This window comes from Scyliorhinus canicula, chromosome 12 (genome assembly GCF_902713615.1).
Source record: "Scyliorhinus canicula chromosome 12, sScyCan1.1, whole genome shotgun sequence".
NCBI lineage: Eukaryota > Metazoa > Chordata > Chondrichthyes > Carcharhiniformes > Scyliorhinidae > Scyliorhinus > Scyliorhinus canicula.
In genome coordinates this window covers 163,028,187-163,046,319 of record NC_052157.1, presented here as the reverse complement: position 1 = coordinate 163,046,319, position 18,133 = coordinate 163,028,187, and the positions used below count along the sequence as shown (strand labels likewise).

Sequence of the window (18,133 nt, the reverse complement as noted above, 5' to 3'; positions counted from 1 at the left end):
TGCAAACTCCACACGGACAGTGACCCAGAGCCGGGATCGAACCCGGGACCTCAGTGCTTGGAGGCAGCAGTGCTAACCACTGCGCCACCGTGCCGCCCTAATCCTTATGGGCTTTAACGTTGCACAGTAAGATTGATTATATTCTGATAATCAGGTAAAGCATTAACATTTTAAGGTTTGCTGTGTGATGGAATCCATTGTCTCCAAGCTTTCATTTTTGAGACAGACCCTAATTGAAAAGGGAAACCGAAAAGAGAAACTGGAAAGGAAGCTGACTCCTCCGGTTTCTAAGGAAACTACGGCTGGTTGGAAACCTAAACTTCTGGAGAGACTCAGTGAAAACATATACAAAGAGCACATATAAAAAGGAACCAGCTGAGGTCACATGTTGACAATGATTGCTATGGTGCAGTACTGGCAGGCTGAAGAAGATGGCGGCTACGTCCAGAAAGTTGGAATTAGACAAGTATACAGTTGCTGCAGCTGTTTCTGTTGAAGATGACGTTGGTGGATCTGCATTCAGACTGCCAAAGCAGAGTTGAGGAGGTTCTGCAGACATGTTCCAATTTTGGTGAAGACTGTGCCTGTGAAATTTGAGTTGGTTGTGTGCTGCTTTTGGCTGAGGATTATGCTAAGTCCTAGAAGAAGGGGAGTTCAAATTATTTGTGAGGAAGACAAATTTTCGAAGGGCTCTGTGACTGAGATTGATAACATCTATGCTGAGAGAACTATCGAGCCAATTTGTGAGATCTGCCTTAGTTGTATCTGCCATTCAATGTGTAATTCATAGTTTGCAAACAACTACAATTTGCCTGGCTAATTCATATTTAATTTATGTTGATTCTGGGTTTTCGAGCCTAGGTGTGATTATTCAGATAGTATTTAGTGTTTGCTTTGCTTGACTCCAGTTTAGTAAAAACTCTTGGTTTTAACCATGGCATTTTGTGGTTTCATTCTTTCAGTAAACAACTGGAATTCAGATTTAAAAAAAAAATACTGGTCTCAACTGAGATCATAAGACTTATTTATTAATTGTTAATCGTCTTCTGCCTAGTATGTCCTGATTTTACAAATCCACACCTACACAAAGCAGTTCAACTTATCTCAATCCGAATCCAACGCAAACCTGTGCCGGGGTCCTGGGGGGGCACCGGGCGATCTGCCCCGGAGGGTGCTCCCAGGGTGGCCTGGCCCGCGATCAGGGCCCACCGACCGGCATGCGGGCCTGTGCCGTGGGGGGGGGCACTCTTTCTTCCGCCCCGCCATGGGCTTCACCAGGGTGGGGGCGGAAGAGACCCCCTCCCCTGCGCATGCGCCGGTACGAAGTCAGCAGCCGCTGACGTACCGGCGCATGCTTCGACTTCCGCCGGCCGGCAAAGGCCTTTCGGCACCGGCGCATGCTTCGACTTCCGCCGGCCGATGAAGGCCTTTCGGCCCCGGCTGGCGGGGCGACAAAGGCCGCTCGCACCGGCCGGCGGAGCGGGAGCCACTCCGGCGCGGGCGTAGCCCCTAAAGGTGCAGAGAATTCCGCACCTTTGGGGAGGCCCAACGCCAGAGTGGTTCACGCCACTCCGTCCCGCCGGGACCCCCCGCCCCGCCGGGTAGGGGAGAATCCCGGCCAGGATATGAAGATGCCAGCATTGGACTGGGATGAGCACAGTAAGAAGTCTTACAACACCAGGTTCGGAATCCTTACCTGAGGAAGGAGCAGTGCTCCGAAAGCTAGTGTTTGAAACAAACATGTTGGACTTTAACCTGGACACAAAGATAGGTAGGAGATTAAGCTGTGATGAGAACACAAGGAGTCTGCAAAGGTATTTAGATAAGTTAAGTAGACAGAAGTTTGGCAGATGGAATACAATGTGGGAAAATGTGGAAGTGCCCACTTTGGAAGGAGGACTATTTAAATGGAGAAAAATTGCAGAAACTCTGCAGTACGAGGGGATCTAAGTGTCCTGGTATATGAATTGCAAAATGTTAGTCTTAAGGTGCAGTAAATGATTAGGAAGACAAATGTGATGTTGCCATTTATTGCAAGTGGAATTAAATATAAAAGGGGGGTGTTTTTCTGCAGGGCATTGGTGAGACCACATCTGCAGTAATGTGTACAGTATTGGTCTCCTTACTTAAGGATATAACTGCACTAGAAGCAGTTCAGAGAAGATTCACTCGACTCATTCCTGTGATGAAAGGTGCATCTTATGAGGAAAGGTTGGACAGGTTGGGCCTGTTCCCATTGGACTTTAAAGAGTGAGAGGAGATCTCATCGAAACATCCAAGATCCTGAGGGGACTTGACAGGGTGGACGCTGAGAGTATGTTTAGCCTTATGATAGAGACTAGAACTAAAGACACAGTTTAAAAATAAGGGGTCACCTGTTTAAGGCGGAGGCGAGGAGAATTTCTTTTCTCTCAGAGAGTCGTTAATCTGTGGAATTCCATTCCCCAGAGAGAAGTGGAGGCTGGGTCACTGAATATTTTTGACCGAGTCAGATAGATTCTTGATTAACAAGAAAGTCAAAGGGTACAGTGGGTAGACAGGAAAGTAGAGTTCAGGCCACAAACAAATCAGCCATGACCTTATCAATGGTCAGAACAGGCTATATCCCGAATTCATAGGTATGTTTGTAACACTGTTGCTGCATCGCTGTGAACAGGTAAACTCTGCTACACTACCAAGTTACTGCTCACACTCGACAGAATGCTGACCTAAATACAAGATTAAGTACAAGCAGCATTACCAAGTAATTTATCTGCAATGCTCCGGCTGCTAAAGGACCCATATCGGTAACTTCACATCTCAGGAACTATAACAGAGAATTTTAAGACCATAAGACATCGGAGCAGAATTAGGCCACTTGGCCCTTCGAGTCTGCTCCGTCATTCAATCATGGCTGATATTTCCTCATCCCCATTCTCCTGCCTTCTCCCCATAACTCCTGATCCCCTTATTAATCAAGAACCTATCTATCTCTGTCTTAAAGACACTCAGTGATTTGGCCTCTGCAGCCTTCTGCGGCAAAGAGTTCCACAGATTCACCACCCTCTGGCTGAAGAAATTCCTCCTCATCTCTGTTTTAAAGGATCGTCCCTTTAGTCTCAGATTGTGTCCTCTGGTTGTAGTAAGTTCTGTTGCAGATTTTACACTAAGTGTACTCATTTTCAAATGTTTTGAACTGCAGAACTGAGTAGTATTGACACATTTCTACTTCCAGAATGTCCCTTCCCCAACAGCTCTTAAACTGCAGCTTCCAGAACTTTCCATCACCACTTCTACCTGAGCTTCCCAGATTCTCTCTCCTGGAAATGTATTTAAGCCAGCCACCCAAGCACAATATTTATTCGCAAACCAGTTCTGCTATTACCTCAAGTGAATAACACAAATTCCACAACCAATGAATCAGTTTTAAGCTCCATAGCCCTGCCCAGCCGTGAATGGTGGTGGACAATTAAATAACTGACTAGAGGAGGAGGCTCCACAAATATCCCAATCCTCAATAATGGGGGAGCCCAGCACATAAGTGCAACAGACAAAGCTGATGCACTTGTAACCATCTTCAGCCAGAAATTCCGAGTGGATGATTCATCCCTCCCGAGGTTCTCAGCATCACAGATGTCAGTCTTCAGCCAATTCAATTCGCTCCATGTGATACCAAGAAATGGCTGAACACTGGATACTGCAAAGGCTATGGGCCCTCTCAAATCACAGTAATAGTACTTGACCATTTCTGCTCCTGCACTTGTCACATTCCTAGGCAAGCTACTTTACAGCCACAATGCTGGCATCTACCTGACAATGGGGTGAATTGCCCAGTTGTGTCCTGTCAACAAAAAGCAGGATAACTCCAATCTGGAGAATTACCACCCGATCAGTCTACCGCTGATCATCAGTAAAGTGATGGGAAAATGCCGTTGACAGTGCTATCAATGCGGCACTTAACAGCAATAACCTGCTCTCTGACACACAGTTTGGGTTCTGTCAGGGCCACTCAGCTCCTGACCCCATTAAAACCATGATCTAAACACGGACAAAAGAGCTGAAGAGGTGAGGTGAGAGTGACTGCCTTAGACATCAAGGCAGCATTTGACCGAGTGTGGCATCAAGGAGCCCGAGCTAAACTGAATTCAATGGGAATCAAGGCAAAAGCTCTCCACCGGTTAAAATCTTTGTTACGACAGAAAGAGAGTTAATTGAAACTGCACATTTGGACCAGCCAATGACATGTTTTTTTTTATAAATTGAGGGTGCCCAATTATTTTTTTTCCAATTAAAGGGCAATTTAGTGTGGCCAATCCACCTAGCCTGCACATCTTTGGGTTGTGGGGATGAGACCCACGCAGACACGGGGAGAATGTGCAAACTCCACACGGACAGTGACCCAGAGCCGTGATTGAACCGGGTCCTTGGCGCCACAGGCAACAGTGCTAACCACTGTGCCGTGCCACCCAAGCCAATGATATACAGTGGCTACAAGAGCAGGTCAGAATTTACAAATTTTGCAATGCGATGACTGATGTGTTTTGGAGAAAAACTACTTTATTTCTGCGTAATGTACATTTTAAGGCCAAGGTGAATTTGACATTATTTTGAGAGAGTATAATTGGTTTACTGGTTATGACATTATTTGGTTCCCAGAAATGCCATGTGACCTGAGGGTGTTATGATAATGATAATCTTTATTGTCACAAGTAGGCTTACATCAACGCTGCAATGAAGTTACTGTGAAAAGCCCCTAGTCGCCACATTCCGGTGCCTGTTCAGGTACACTGAGGGAGAATTCAGAATGTCCAAATGACCTAATGCGTATTGCAAGCCAGAAAGCAAACAGATTAAAAAGCTAGTTTGGCGATCAAGCCGGTCTGGTGGCAGGAAGCTCAGAACGTAGAGTTGGTGTGAGCGGACACAAGGAAGGCGCTCAATGAATGGGTTTTTCTGCTGGAAAGTTCAGATCCTAGTGCTGAAACAAGTCTCTCTGCAAAGAGAGCAGAGACTGTATTACTCTGTGCATTATACAGTTAGAGAGAACTTAGGGCGGGAGACAAAAAGAGCAGGGAATTGTGCATTGGGCAAGACCCCTGCAGCTATCAGCGTTGCCAAAGCCAACTGAGCCATTTAAAGTGGTCAGAGAAGGGAGTCTCTGACGATTCTTTGCCATCAGGATGAAGGAGACGGTTTGCAGACATACACCTCGTCGGTGTTAGCTGTGTCTGGGGACTTTGGATGCTGGTGAATGCAACTCAACAGCCAAAACAGCGGAGTGAAAACTGAGAAATCCTACATAACTGAGGTAGAGTTGGCAAGACTTTGAAATTGTGGATGGTGCCACATTTGTGCAGGAATTAATGCAAGTGCTTGTAAACTATGTGAGATGTATCTTTGTTGGATCACATATTTGAAGTGAATTTTACCTTCTTATTTGTAATGTCCTTCACCTATTAATTTTTGAATTATGTTGATTTTGGTACTTTGTTACACTAAAAGTTTTAAGAAGTGAAATCTTGTCTGTCAATTTTCCTTCCGTTGGTGTCGTGGAGATCTTTTAAAATTTATTGGTCTCTCCAGGGATTGTAACAATGGTGAGTAACTCCCAAAGCCTGTCCACTATCTACAAGCCACAAGAGTCAGGAGACAGGGCTAAATCGCTGGCTTTGAAAGCAGACCAAGGCAGGCCAGCAGCATGGTTCAATTCCCATCCCCGAACAGGCGCCAAAATGTGGCGACTAGGGGCTTTTCACAGTAACTTCATTTGAAGCCTACTTGTGACAATAAACAAAATTTCATTTCATTTTCTCCACTTGCCTGATAGATACAGTTCCAACAACACTCATGAAGCTTGACATCATCCAGGACAAATCAGTCCAATTGATCGACACTCCATCTACCACATTAAAACATTCACTTCCTCCACCACTGTTGCACAGTAACAGCAGTGTGTACCATGTACAAGTTGCCCATATATCACCTCAGCACTCCCTCACTTTCTCACCTCCAACCTCCCAGACATGGCTTCAGCTATGTTCAACCTAAATTTCACAGAATCATAGAATTTACAGTGCAGAAGGAGGCCATTCGGCCCATCAAGTCTGCACCAGCCCTTACAAAGAGCAGCCTACTGAAGCCCACGAATCATGAATCACCCTCTTCTTCAGTTCTCCCCATCTCAGAGCTGACTGTAACAAAGTCAAAGTATTAATAATCATCCTTATCATTGTCTCAAATGGGCTTACATTAACACTGCAATGACGTTACTGTGAAAATTCCCACATCATCGCAGTCCAGCACCTGTTCGAGTACAGAGGGAGAATTCAGAATGTCCAAATTACCCAACAGCACGTCTTTCAGGACTTGTGGGAGGAAACCGGAGCACCCGGAGGAAACCCACGCAGACACGGGGAAAACGTGCAGACTCCGCACAGACAGTGACCCAAGCCGGGAATCAAACCCGGGACCCTGGCACCGTGAAGCAACAGTGTGAACCATTGTGCTACATTAGCTCCTGTCAGCCCCATCTCCTGTCGTTACCATTTTAGAAATGGACTACCTCCCGTTTCAAATGCCCTTTCATTGATAACCTTTGTATGTCCTCCAGCACTCAGCTTTTTTCTGGTAAAAGAAAAAAATCTTGCTAAAGGAGTGGTTAGTTTAACTGCAATCGTGACTTTTGCCTGGTCTTCCCTTCTCTATGGTCAGGGGAATCCTACAGTTTATGAAGCAATCAATGAGTTCAAATCTGACCATGACAAATGATAAAATTGAACTCAATAAATCTACTATATTGAGACTGACTCCTGAAAAATGGACCATGAAACCTGCTGGGCTGTGATTTAACACCAACTGGTTCACTAATGTCTGTCGGAGCAGGAAAGTGATCACCACGCCATCGCCTCAGCCTAAATACATCTCCTCTCCACACTAACAGGTTGTCTTGATCCTTCCAAGACAGCCAAGCAAGCCATTCCGAAATCAAACATTTACATTAATTGATCCAATTCAGCCACAGCAGCGCTTTAAAGCTTAATAGGTCAGAGATGGTCTCCTCCATTAAAGCTATGCTAATTCTCTGTATTCCTTAAAATGTTTCAGTCATTCCCTCCTTCGTTACAGCCTTCACTTTACCCTGTATCAATGACAAGGCTCACTGCCCTGGAGATGTAATTGTTTGTCGTAAATTAACATCCTATTTCTAATTAATCCATCCAAGATGTGACATTAGCCAGTTTTATCATTTCCTCAGGATCCAATCCCATTGGGATCAGGCAGTGACTGTGCCCTCCTTTAGAGCTCTCAAACTGTCCATCACATCTTGACATGTATCTGAAAGTTAATAATATTTCTTCATTCCTTGAGTGAAATTCACCTTCGATATTGGGATAAAGACACAGGCTCTACCATCATGAATACAAAGCTACCATTCAGAATATTGGACATTGATTAGTCACTGGATATGTGTTTCCTTATGATTCTACTACTACCATCCAGGACCAGACCCAACATTTGCGAGGATACCAGACAGGAACCCCGATACTTTTTTTAAATTTGTAAAACTGTGAAGAAAGGATACTTCCGTCCAGAAGTGATTCCACTCAAAAATAGTGATATAATATATTCTTAACACAGTATAACTAGTGCAGCACGGTAGCACAGTGGTTAGCACTGTTGCCTCACAGCACCAGGGTCCCAGGTTCAGTTCCAACCTCGGGTCACTGTCTGGGTGGAGTCTGCACGTTCTCCCAGTGTTTGCATGGGTTTCCTCCGGGTACTCCGGTTTCCTTCCACAGTCCAAAGCTGTACAGGTTAGGTGGATTGGTCATGCTAAATTGCCCTCAGTGTCCAAAAGGTGAGGTGGGGTTGCTCCATCAGAGGGTCAGTGCAGACTCCATGGGCCAAATGGCCTCATTCTGCACTGTAGGGATTCTATTAAACTACCTAATCGCAGAAATATAACCAGTTAACAGTGCTTCACAATAAAATGAAACACTTTAATTTCTAAGTGATACCTTCTTTATCGCCAATTAAGCAAAACACAGCACAGGTAAAAATACACTTTTAAATAGAGTTGGCAAACACAGGATTACTTGCCAATTTTTGGATAGAGATATATTTTGAGACACTGCTTGAAGAGAGAGGGATCCAGTCAGATCCTGGTGCTGAATCTGTGACAGCTTTCTGCAGAAAGGGGCTGGTTTAGCTCACTGAGCTAAATCATTGGCTTTTAACGCAGACCAAGCAGGCCAGCAGCACGGTTCGATTCCCGTACCAGCCTTCCCGGACAGGCGCCGGAATGTGGCGACTAGGGGCTTTTCACAGTAACTTCATTGAAGCCGACTCGTGACAATAAGCGATTTTCATTTCATTTTTCATTTCAGAAGCCGCTATTGAGCTCTCAGCCAAAACTAAACTCAAACTCTGTCTGCTACAGCCCTGGCTCCTCCCATTACTTACATCATCCCCATTCCACTCAAATCCCAGAACCTACTTGCTTAAGTTTAAACACAATACCTCTAATTATCTACTCCCCAGGAATCCTCAGAAAAAAACATTAGGCCTCTCTTTGTAAACAAATACAGGTCGGAAAGAAGGATGATCTCACTTTTGCGATAAATTAATTGCGCATTTTGCAGCCACAAAGTCTGGCTGTCTTTTAAACCGGGATTTTAAAAACAATATTACAGCAGCAGATGTATACACACACTAAGCCAGGCTTTTAAAATCATTACTGCACCAGATCAATAATACAATATATATACCAATTTTTTGCATGCATCACACTACAGAGATCCTAATGTTGCTCTGATCTCTTGCTTGCAATGAACATAATGTCTTCACATTGATCTTTATATTCAGTGCATCTTTTTAATCTCAAGGACCAGGTTGGCTCTGTGACACACACACCCTCACCTGAGTCAGAGGATCATGGGTTCAAGCGTCACTCGTGTACTTGAATGTATAATCAAGGCCAACATTCTCAAGTGCAGCGACAAGCGAGTGCTGCAGTGTCAGAGGTACAGTTTCTCAAACTTCATTTGAAGGTGATCAGGAGAGATTTTCCAAATGATCTGGCAACGTTTATCACTCCGTCCACAACTTGGAAAACTGACAAACTGATCATTTATTTCAATATTGTTTTTGGGATCTTACTAATCTACCAGCAGAGTTGTACAGAAGCAAAGTTCTTCTTTCTCCCGTATTGCATCGTTTGTTGTCTATATCAGTTTCTTTCGACTTCATGAGGTTAACCATCAATGTGGGAGAAACAGGAGGCAACCCAGAAACAGTGAGAAATGTGACTGAGTGCTGGCTGGGGGTAGGCCCATCCTGCAGACTTGCACCAACTATGAATGGAGCTGAGACAACTAAAACAGCCGAGTGAGAAGACTCATTATTACCGTGGGCTAGAGTTCAACCCAGAGTCTAGAAAGGAAAGGGCAGCATGCTAACCAGCATTGTCATGCATTCGGCCTTAGGTGGGCCTTTTTTTTGAAATGCTGAAAAGCAGCGGTATAGCAAGATCAGTGGCCTATAAATCACACAATGCATTATTTACATTACTGCAGGATATTGCAGAAAGTTCTCCAGTCGGTTACATGTCAAGTAATGGCAGTGTCTTGAAGCTGACAAGTAGATGGTTTGTAAAGTATTGCTGTAGCTCTGATTGCCAGCTTGCTCAACACCATTTGGTACAAGTCCGAAATGTAAACAAGTTGTCATTTATTAGATAACTCATTTAGAAAACCCATGGAAACAAATACACTGCTGAATCTAAATGAAATGTGTACAAGATCACAGTGCTTTTGCTGACAAATAAAAGCCCTGCATGGCGAGGACAATGACAGGCCCTGTATTGCACATCTAAAGCTTAACAAGATAATGAATCTAAACAACTGCAGACATAACCACCAATAAGCAGACAGGTGAAAGTTAACGGGGATGTGCAGGAGTTGAGGTTACAATCAGATCAGCCACAATCTTATTGAATGGCGGAGCAGACTTGAGGGGCAGAGTGGCCTAGCTCTGTTCCCAATTCATATGCAACGAAGGTCTAAGACGGAGTTAGAGGGGATTTCAGTTTGATGTCTGACTACCAAAAGCAATAATACACAATAACAAAGTTTTTTAATTTTCACTGGGACACCCACAACTGGGGAGACACGTGGACTCTTTGAAGAGGAACAGTGTGACAGGTGAGTGGGCACACAAAAAGCATAAACACACGTTGTAAGTAAATGGAAACAATACACTGTAACATTCTAAATACAGTGCACGTTAGTCATTCCACTCATTCAGCTTCAACACCTCGGAGATGCTTGCTGGCCTCATTCATGAAATCCTCCCGTTTATGGGGAGACGGTGACATAGTTGCTAACCTCACTGGACAAGTAATGCACAGGTTCAAGTTATATTCTGGGGATAAGGATTCAAACTTCATTATGCCAGATAGTGCAATTAAAATGAATAAATCTGGAATATAAAGATGGTGTAAGTAATGATGACCATGGAACTATCATCAGATGTTGCAAAAAGCCACCTGGTTCACTAATCCCTTTTAAGAGAAGGGAATTTGCCACCCTTACCCAGCCTGGTCTGCGTGTGACTCACGACCCACAGCAATGTGGCTGATCACTGACTGCCCTCTGAAATGGTCGAGCAAGCACTCTGCAAAAACTGCTGGCCCAGCCTATAATGCCCACATCCTATGAACTAGTAAAGAAATAAAAACTGCTGCTCCACAGCACCTGGCCCTCCACCATACACCTCCCTCATCCACTTTCTTCTGAAACAATAGCAGTCATGTGATATACTAATGTGACACTTTTGAACAATCTCACTGGGTGATAGTTTATTTGAATCGTGTCACTTTCTAGTGGTTTCCATTTGTGAAACATGTGATAGATGAGATTGATCCAGCGACCAACAATCTACCATGGATTAATTTTTTAATATGAATTTAGATTACCCAATTCATTTTTTCCAATTAAGGGGCAATTTAGTGCGGCCAATTCACCTACCCTGCACATTTTTGGGTTGTGGGGGTGAAACCCACGCAGACACGGGGAGAATGTGCAAACTCCACACGGACAGTGACCCAGAGCCGGGATCGAACCTGGGACCTCGGCAGCATGGCTAACCCACTGCGCCACCTTGCTGCCTCTAGCATGGATTAATGATGATAAAGCAGCCCAAGGATATCACATTCATTAAAATTTTGTCCATCCCATCTTGCCTGTCTCTCCTCTCCCTCGTCAAGGTGTGCGCATTATTGGTAAGGACAGCATTTATTATCCATCCCTAATTGCCCTCAAGAAGATGGTGGTGAGCCACCTACTGAACACAGCAGTTGTTGGGACCACAATACATGAAAAGATGTCCTAACTTTATTCTCTTGCCATGTTCTATGTTCAAAAAATGACTTTCTGCGGAACTAAAAATGCTGCTACCAGTCACATGACAAGACCGTCCCTTTGTTCTGGAAGCTACCACCAGGAGTTACCAGAACAAAAGAATTCTTCTCGCAGCCTACAGAATCTCACACTTCACTGCACTGACCTATGGTTATCAACAGAAGCAGAGGACTACAGATGTACTGCCCCCCACAACCTAAACTATCACAAAAGAGAGAGATCAAAACTCATTACACCCAAACAGATACTAATTAGCCACCTCGTGTGTGTGTGTGTGTGTGTGTGTGTGTCTCTCTCTCCTCAGGGGGAACAATGGAATTCTGGATAGAAGCACAGCAACTGATTGGTAAGCTGCAATTAACCCTTAATGGGCCATGACCCAAGACTCCGGCCTTTTGCACAGCTTCTTTTTTTCCTATAAATTTAGAGTACCCAATTATTATTTTCCAATTAAGGAACAATTTAGCCAATCCACCTACCCTGCACATCTTTGGGTTGTGGGGGTGAGACCCACGCAGACACGGGGAGAATGTGCAAACTCCACACGGGCAGTGACCCAGAGCCGGGATCGAACCTGGAACCTCGGCACTATGAGGCAGCAGGGCTAACCACTGCGCCACCGTGCTGCCCTTTTTTGCACAGTTACATCAACTGGGAAGGACTCCAGCCACCCGGATCAGCAAGCAGTCAGTTACCATCTCTCAACTCGCTGGAGCCTGCTTGATTTATAAAAGTCTCCGATCAATGCCTGCCAGCTGATCTAAGGACAGAATGCCTATTATGTTGCAGCACCATTTGTTTCCAGGATTTTCATGTTGTCTTCTCCAACTCAGCCACGAAGGAAACACCCTCTGGACGCTGACTTCTCGAACTCTGGAAATCACCTGAACTAATATCCATTTCTGTGGATCTTGCATTGTTACTATCCATAATTGTAAAACACCTTTTTTGGTCACACTGAGGAGATGATTTGCCACAGGCTTCTGAACCCTGCCATCAATGGGAAATCCAAATCTGTACTGTGTGGGAAAGTAAAGTGACAGCCAATTAATGGCCAGTGAGTAGGCTCTCAAAGTTGATAGGGTGATCAGAGACCATCCCAGAGGGAAACAACTCCAGGCAATTAAACTTGTCCAAGCCATAGAAAGCTGGAGACCAACTTGGATTTTCAAGTCAGTAATTGGCTTTAAGTAGCTGTTGACCTCCCCGGGATCGGTAACCCACCATGCTCGTGCAAAGATTGTGGGGGCCTTTGTCCTAGCAGACGAGGAGACTCCAATTGCAGCCTGGGTTATGAAATACAGGTGGCATTTGTATAGTTCTCTTTGAACTTGATCTGTGCAGCCCACAGGAGGGTCATCAGTGTCTCTTCAGAGATAACAAGGTGTGGGCTGCTCTAATAGTGTCAGGCAACTCCTCGTGTTCAGGGGTCACAGTCAGACATAGATTCAGTCATTTTAAGGTCTTTGTCCAGTTTTAAATTTTTAGAGATAGCAATTAGCATACCTCTATTAATTTTACAAAAATATAGAGGGCGAGGCCTTACTCCCTCACAAACAGTAATGCAATCACAAGAAAAAACAGCAGGGTAACTCAGTTTGGAACCTTGTATATGAATCTCCCTTCTGACAAAAGCAGGCTTTTAAACAAATAAGCCAGTCGCGAGGCCTCATGATTTAACTTTTCCTTTTGCCAACCATATCTTAAACAACCTTCCGAGACACTCATTGGCAAAACGAGTCCTGTAAGAACACCTCGAGTGACTTCCTCGCCAGCCAAGTTATTCCGTTAAGAGGGCTTTGTGTGAAATAATATTTATGCAACTTATTTCTTTTTGATGATTTCTCCAGAACTTTATCAGGCATTAATGCAATGTGGCCACAACTGAAAGCTTAAAGTTCTATCCAACGTTGTCCTTTATCACCATAACTTAGTTTTGTATAATTTCAGAAATAGCTGTGCTGAATTTAACAGCGGCAGCTTTACCATTCTGTTCTTTACAATTACAGTAGTAGTACCTAGTGGTTATGGCACCGGACTAGCAACCCAGAGGTTGAGAGGTCGAATCTCAGCATGATAAGTAGTAAAATTGAACTCAATAAATCTGTGGTTTGATACCAGAAATGATGTTGAAAGCAGCTGTTTTGTTGGAAAACATTCCAACTGGTTCACTGATGTTGTTCAGGCTTCAGGATGGGAATCCCTACCTGATTTCAACTGCATGCGCCTCCAGTCTCTTTTTACATTGGCTCTTAATGCTGAGAGCATATTGGAGTGGACAATAAATGTAACTTTGTTAGTTTGCCCAATTACAAAAATAAGTAGAACCAGTGAGAACAGGCCTGAGAAAACTGACTTTCCATAGAATTATTCAGTGCAGGAGGCCATTTGGCCCTTCAGGTCTGCACCGACCCTCCGAATGAGCACTCTAGGCCATTGATCATTGCAAATCCACCTATCCTACACATCTTTGGACACGAAGGGGCAATTTAGCATGGTCAATCCACATAACTTGCACATGTTTGGACGATGGGAGGAAACCGGAGCACCCGGAGGAGATCCAAGCAGACACGGGTTGAAAGTGAAAACTCCACACAGACAGTCATCCACGGTCAGGTCCCTGGTGCGATGAGGCAGCAGTGCTAACCGTTAGGCCACTGTGCTGCAAATATCTCTGATATTAACAATCCCCATTAAAGGAAAAATAATACATATATACATCACTCCTAACGTTCTAGTAATTCAACTTCCGATGTGGAAGATGATTCTTCATCGCATTTTCCGGTGAATGTCACAACACAATATATTCGCACCCTCAGTCATCCAATAGAAACATTTATATATGTTTGCAGTGAGCATTACGGCTGTAATATAAATGAAGGGGATGACAGATGACATCATAAACCAGGAGAACAGCTGACTGGAGTTTAGATATATTATTTGAATCCAGAGATTGAATTACTGTCTTATTGTTCACTGCCAACCAACTAAGATTCTGTGTATAACTGCTCCTAAATTGTCTGAAAACAAAAAATAGAATCACATAAAAAAATTGTTCAGGCTGTAAAATTATTTGAAGTGTTTTTTTAAAACTGTAGGTACTCCAAGAAGTTAGGGCATGAATTATTTGTTATGCATCCATCAAAGTAATTGGGAACCTATGCAAAATAGCCTGCAGTGCACATTGAGTAGGAGTCTTTACAATTTATAGTTACACAGTAAACGCCAATTTTAAAAGTAACGCAGCAACTACTTGAGTGTTAAAGGCGCCATGGCCCCAAGATAGAAACTTTGAGGCCAGCGAGACAGAAAGTTATGGAGGGAAACCAACTCAAACCAAGAGATTAACTAGACATTTTCCAGACAACAGTTATCTAAAGAGAAAGTGATCCTCGCAAATATGAGAATCTTTAAAAACTTCAAGCAACCCTCCATTCAGGGGGTCATTCTGATAAAGATCACAATGGCCCAACCCAATGAATACAGAACACATTGGTTGCTCCTGGTGACTGTGAGCAGACTATTGCAGTAACATATTGTGCATATTGGAAAAAGAACCCAATGAGAACTGATAATCACGGCAACTGAAACAGGAATGGAAGACTTTCCATCATCCAAGTACCCAAATGATCAAATCCAATTGATAACAGGTTTGCACTGCAAGTTAAACATAACGTTTCCTTCCAACTATGTGGAATCAACTTGCTTTCATGTTGTGTCTTTCACATGGAAAGATATCCCAAGGTATTTTGCAGATGCAAAAACAGACACTAAGCCAAAAGAGAGATATTAGTAGGGGAGACTGAATGCTTTTATGAGGATTGTCTTAAAGGAGCAGTGGGAGTGGATGTGCAGACATACCAATGAACGGAATTCCAGAGTGTGAGGACTAAAACCACGGCCATCCAGAGTGGGAGGGAAAAGGGAGGTGCATAAAAGGCAATTTTCAGAGGAACAGATTTAGGAGGCGGATGGTTAATAGTCTGGAGGAGATTACTGAAAAAACAAGCTCCAAGTCCATAAAGGATTTCCAGACAAAGAAACATGAACTTCCAACCAGAGACACAGTAGGAGTGGGAGCCAATATCGATCAGCAAGGGCAGGGTGTGATGGGAGCACTGGACCTTCTGCAGGATAGGTTATAAGGTGCAGGATAGGTTATAAGGAAGCAGACTTTTGGATGAGCTGAAGTTTTGGGGGATGAATGATGGAAAGGATGCCAGACGCCCATTGGAATAAGCAAGGCCACAAAGGCAGGGACGATGGCCAAGAAGGACATGGAATTAATAATATACCTTGGAAAAAGGGTAGACCAAAAGAAGGAAATTTTCTTTCAAACTGGACCCCATCAGAACTATGTTAGCTTTTATGATAGTGATCAGCAATTTATTACGATGCATTATTCTGCCCTCTCCCTTCTTTCAGGATCTTCCCACAACATAAACCATTGCCTGGCAATTTCATTTCCCTCTAAACGGATACGGACTTCATGTTAAAAGAGTTCAGGGGCGATTTCATAAAGGTGTTCAAAATTATTTGTGGTTTTGATAGAATAATTAAGAAGAACCTATTTTCTTTTGGCAGGAGTGTCAGTAACCAGAGAACAAAAATTATGATAACTTCCCAAAGAACCAGAATTGGTCATATATTTGTGATGGAAACTTTATGCTGAGCTATTGGGAAAGTGGGAGTAGGATAACTCTTTCATAGAAGCAGCAAAGACACAATGGACAGAAAGGTCTCCTTTCTGTGCTCTATGATTCTATCTTCACTTGGCATATCCATGGAATATACGACAAAGACTGGGGCCAGGGTTTGGGTGGAATTACAGTGCAAAACCTATGCTTTGCCACTCAGACTCACAGCACTAAGTGAGCAGTCTTTCTACCCCTGGTTGGCCTGTTGAGCCATTGTAGCCTGAAGTCTTTTGGCTGAATATGGAAACACATGTCAAAAACACTGCACACTACAGTATTTAGCAAATCACTAAGCACAGGAGCTAGATAGTGATAAAAGCATTAGCAGTTTGTAAACAACAGAGCACAACCCCATTAAAGGGGGTGTATCATATGTGCTTATTTCACCTTGAAAGAAATACGTCACACTTCAAACAGTGTTACGTAGAGCAGAGACACTGGCTCTTCTTTCTTCCAATCAGTCCCAGAAGGAACATTCCACAGGTACAGACATTGATACTTGCCTCGAGCAGCTTCCTTTAACTGTTCAATGCAACGTTCCACTAGCAAGCCAAATATCCCCAGTCCCAGTGCCGTGGCATGCTCCTGTGTCACTGATCGGCAGTTCTCTGTACCAGAATCTAATACATGACAGAGGAGAAATAGAACAAACATCAGGTTTATATTCAGAAAATCCAAATAGCTAGTCACTCACAGTACTAAGCAAGCTCCTTTTTCAATGACTTGGAAAACTTTTACCTTCACCGGGATATGAAATTAAATGAAAATCGCTTATTGTCACGAGTAGGCTTCAATGAAGTTACTGTGAAAAGCCCCTAGTCGCCACATTCCGGCGCCTGTCCGGGGAGGCTGGTACGGTAATTGAACCGTGCTACTGGCCTGCTTTCAAAGCCATCGATTTAGTCCAGTGAGCTAAACCAGCCCCGTTTCAAAATATTTTTCTGTGCTATTATCTGGCCACAACCAGTGACATGTTCACACAGTTTTCCTCAAAAACAGTTGACATGAGGCACTATTTCTTTATGCATCATATATATACTATATATGTATTAATATTTCCAGGTTTGATGAAAGGTTCTAGCTAAAATGTTAACCTGCTTTTTCTCCTTTACATGCTCAAGGACCTTGTGTATTTCCAGCATTTTCTGTTTTTATTTGACAGGAGATTAAGGTTGCAGGGATTTTAAAGCAGAATGTAAACAACGTTTATAAATATAGCTTTACTGATCCCTTGATCATGGAAACAGTGGGAACCTTATCCCGATTTCTGATAGTGCTTCAGCAAATCGGTTAATTTGGTCAAAATGATGAGAGCTGATGAAGTTAGTCAGAAATTAGTTCAAGTTAGAATGCAACAATGGTCTGAACCTTAGCCCTGGATTTGGTCCCCAGTTCCAACCTTTCCCAATGCTTTTTCCTTATGTTCCAGGTTAGGCAGCAGTTTCCAGACTGAAAACCAATGCTTGCTAAATAACAAAAGCTGTGATTTATGCCTTGAGACATGTTATAACTGACCATTTTCAAATCAACCAACTAAAATCTTTTTTTCCCCCCCCAACATATTTTATTCCAAACACGTCAACATAGCACAAAATAAACAAAACACATGTAGTTTGATTTTCCCCCTTTGAATTCCCCCCTCAATGAACAATTCCTCAAACACAGACAGAAACGGCCTCCAACGCACGTAAAATCCTCCTCCAACCCCGAGGACTAACTTTACCTTCTCCAGCCGAAGAAATTCATACAGATTTCCCAACCATGCCTCATTTCCCAGCAGCACAGCCGACCTCCAACTCCATAGTATCCGTCGTCGGGCAATCAGGGAGGAGAAGGTCACCACATCGCCCCCCTTCCCTTCTGCAGCCCCGGTGTCTCCGGCTCCCCAAAAATCACCACCATAGGGTCCGGCGTCATCCTTACCCCCACAATCTCTGACAGAATGTCAAACACCGCCCCCCCAGAAGCTACCCAACTTTACACACCCTAGAATATGTGAACGTGTTCATCTGCCCACCTCTCGCACACATCCTCCCT

The 18,133-nt window shown here is 43.7% G+C and overlaps 1 protein-coding gene across 4 annotated transcripts in view; it reads right to left on the bottom strand.

The window, feature by feature from the left end:
* Window positions 1-18,133, bottom strand: part of smg6 (SMG6 nonsense mediated mRNA decay factor) — a 619,962-nt gene that overhangs the window by 306,881 nt on the left and 294,948 nt on the right. For all 4 annotated transcript variants that reach the window (XM_038814765.1, XM_038814766.1, XM_038814767.1 and 1 more), the window contains one exon: window positions 16,600-16,716. In XM_038814765.1, the coding sequence (XP_038670693.1) occupies window positions 16,600-16,716 (117 nt within the window). The remainder of the gene's footprint in view (window positions 1-16,599; window positions 16,717-18,133) is intronic.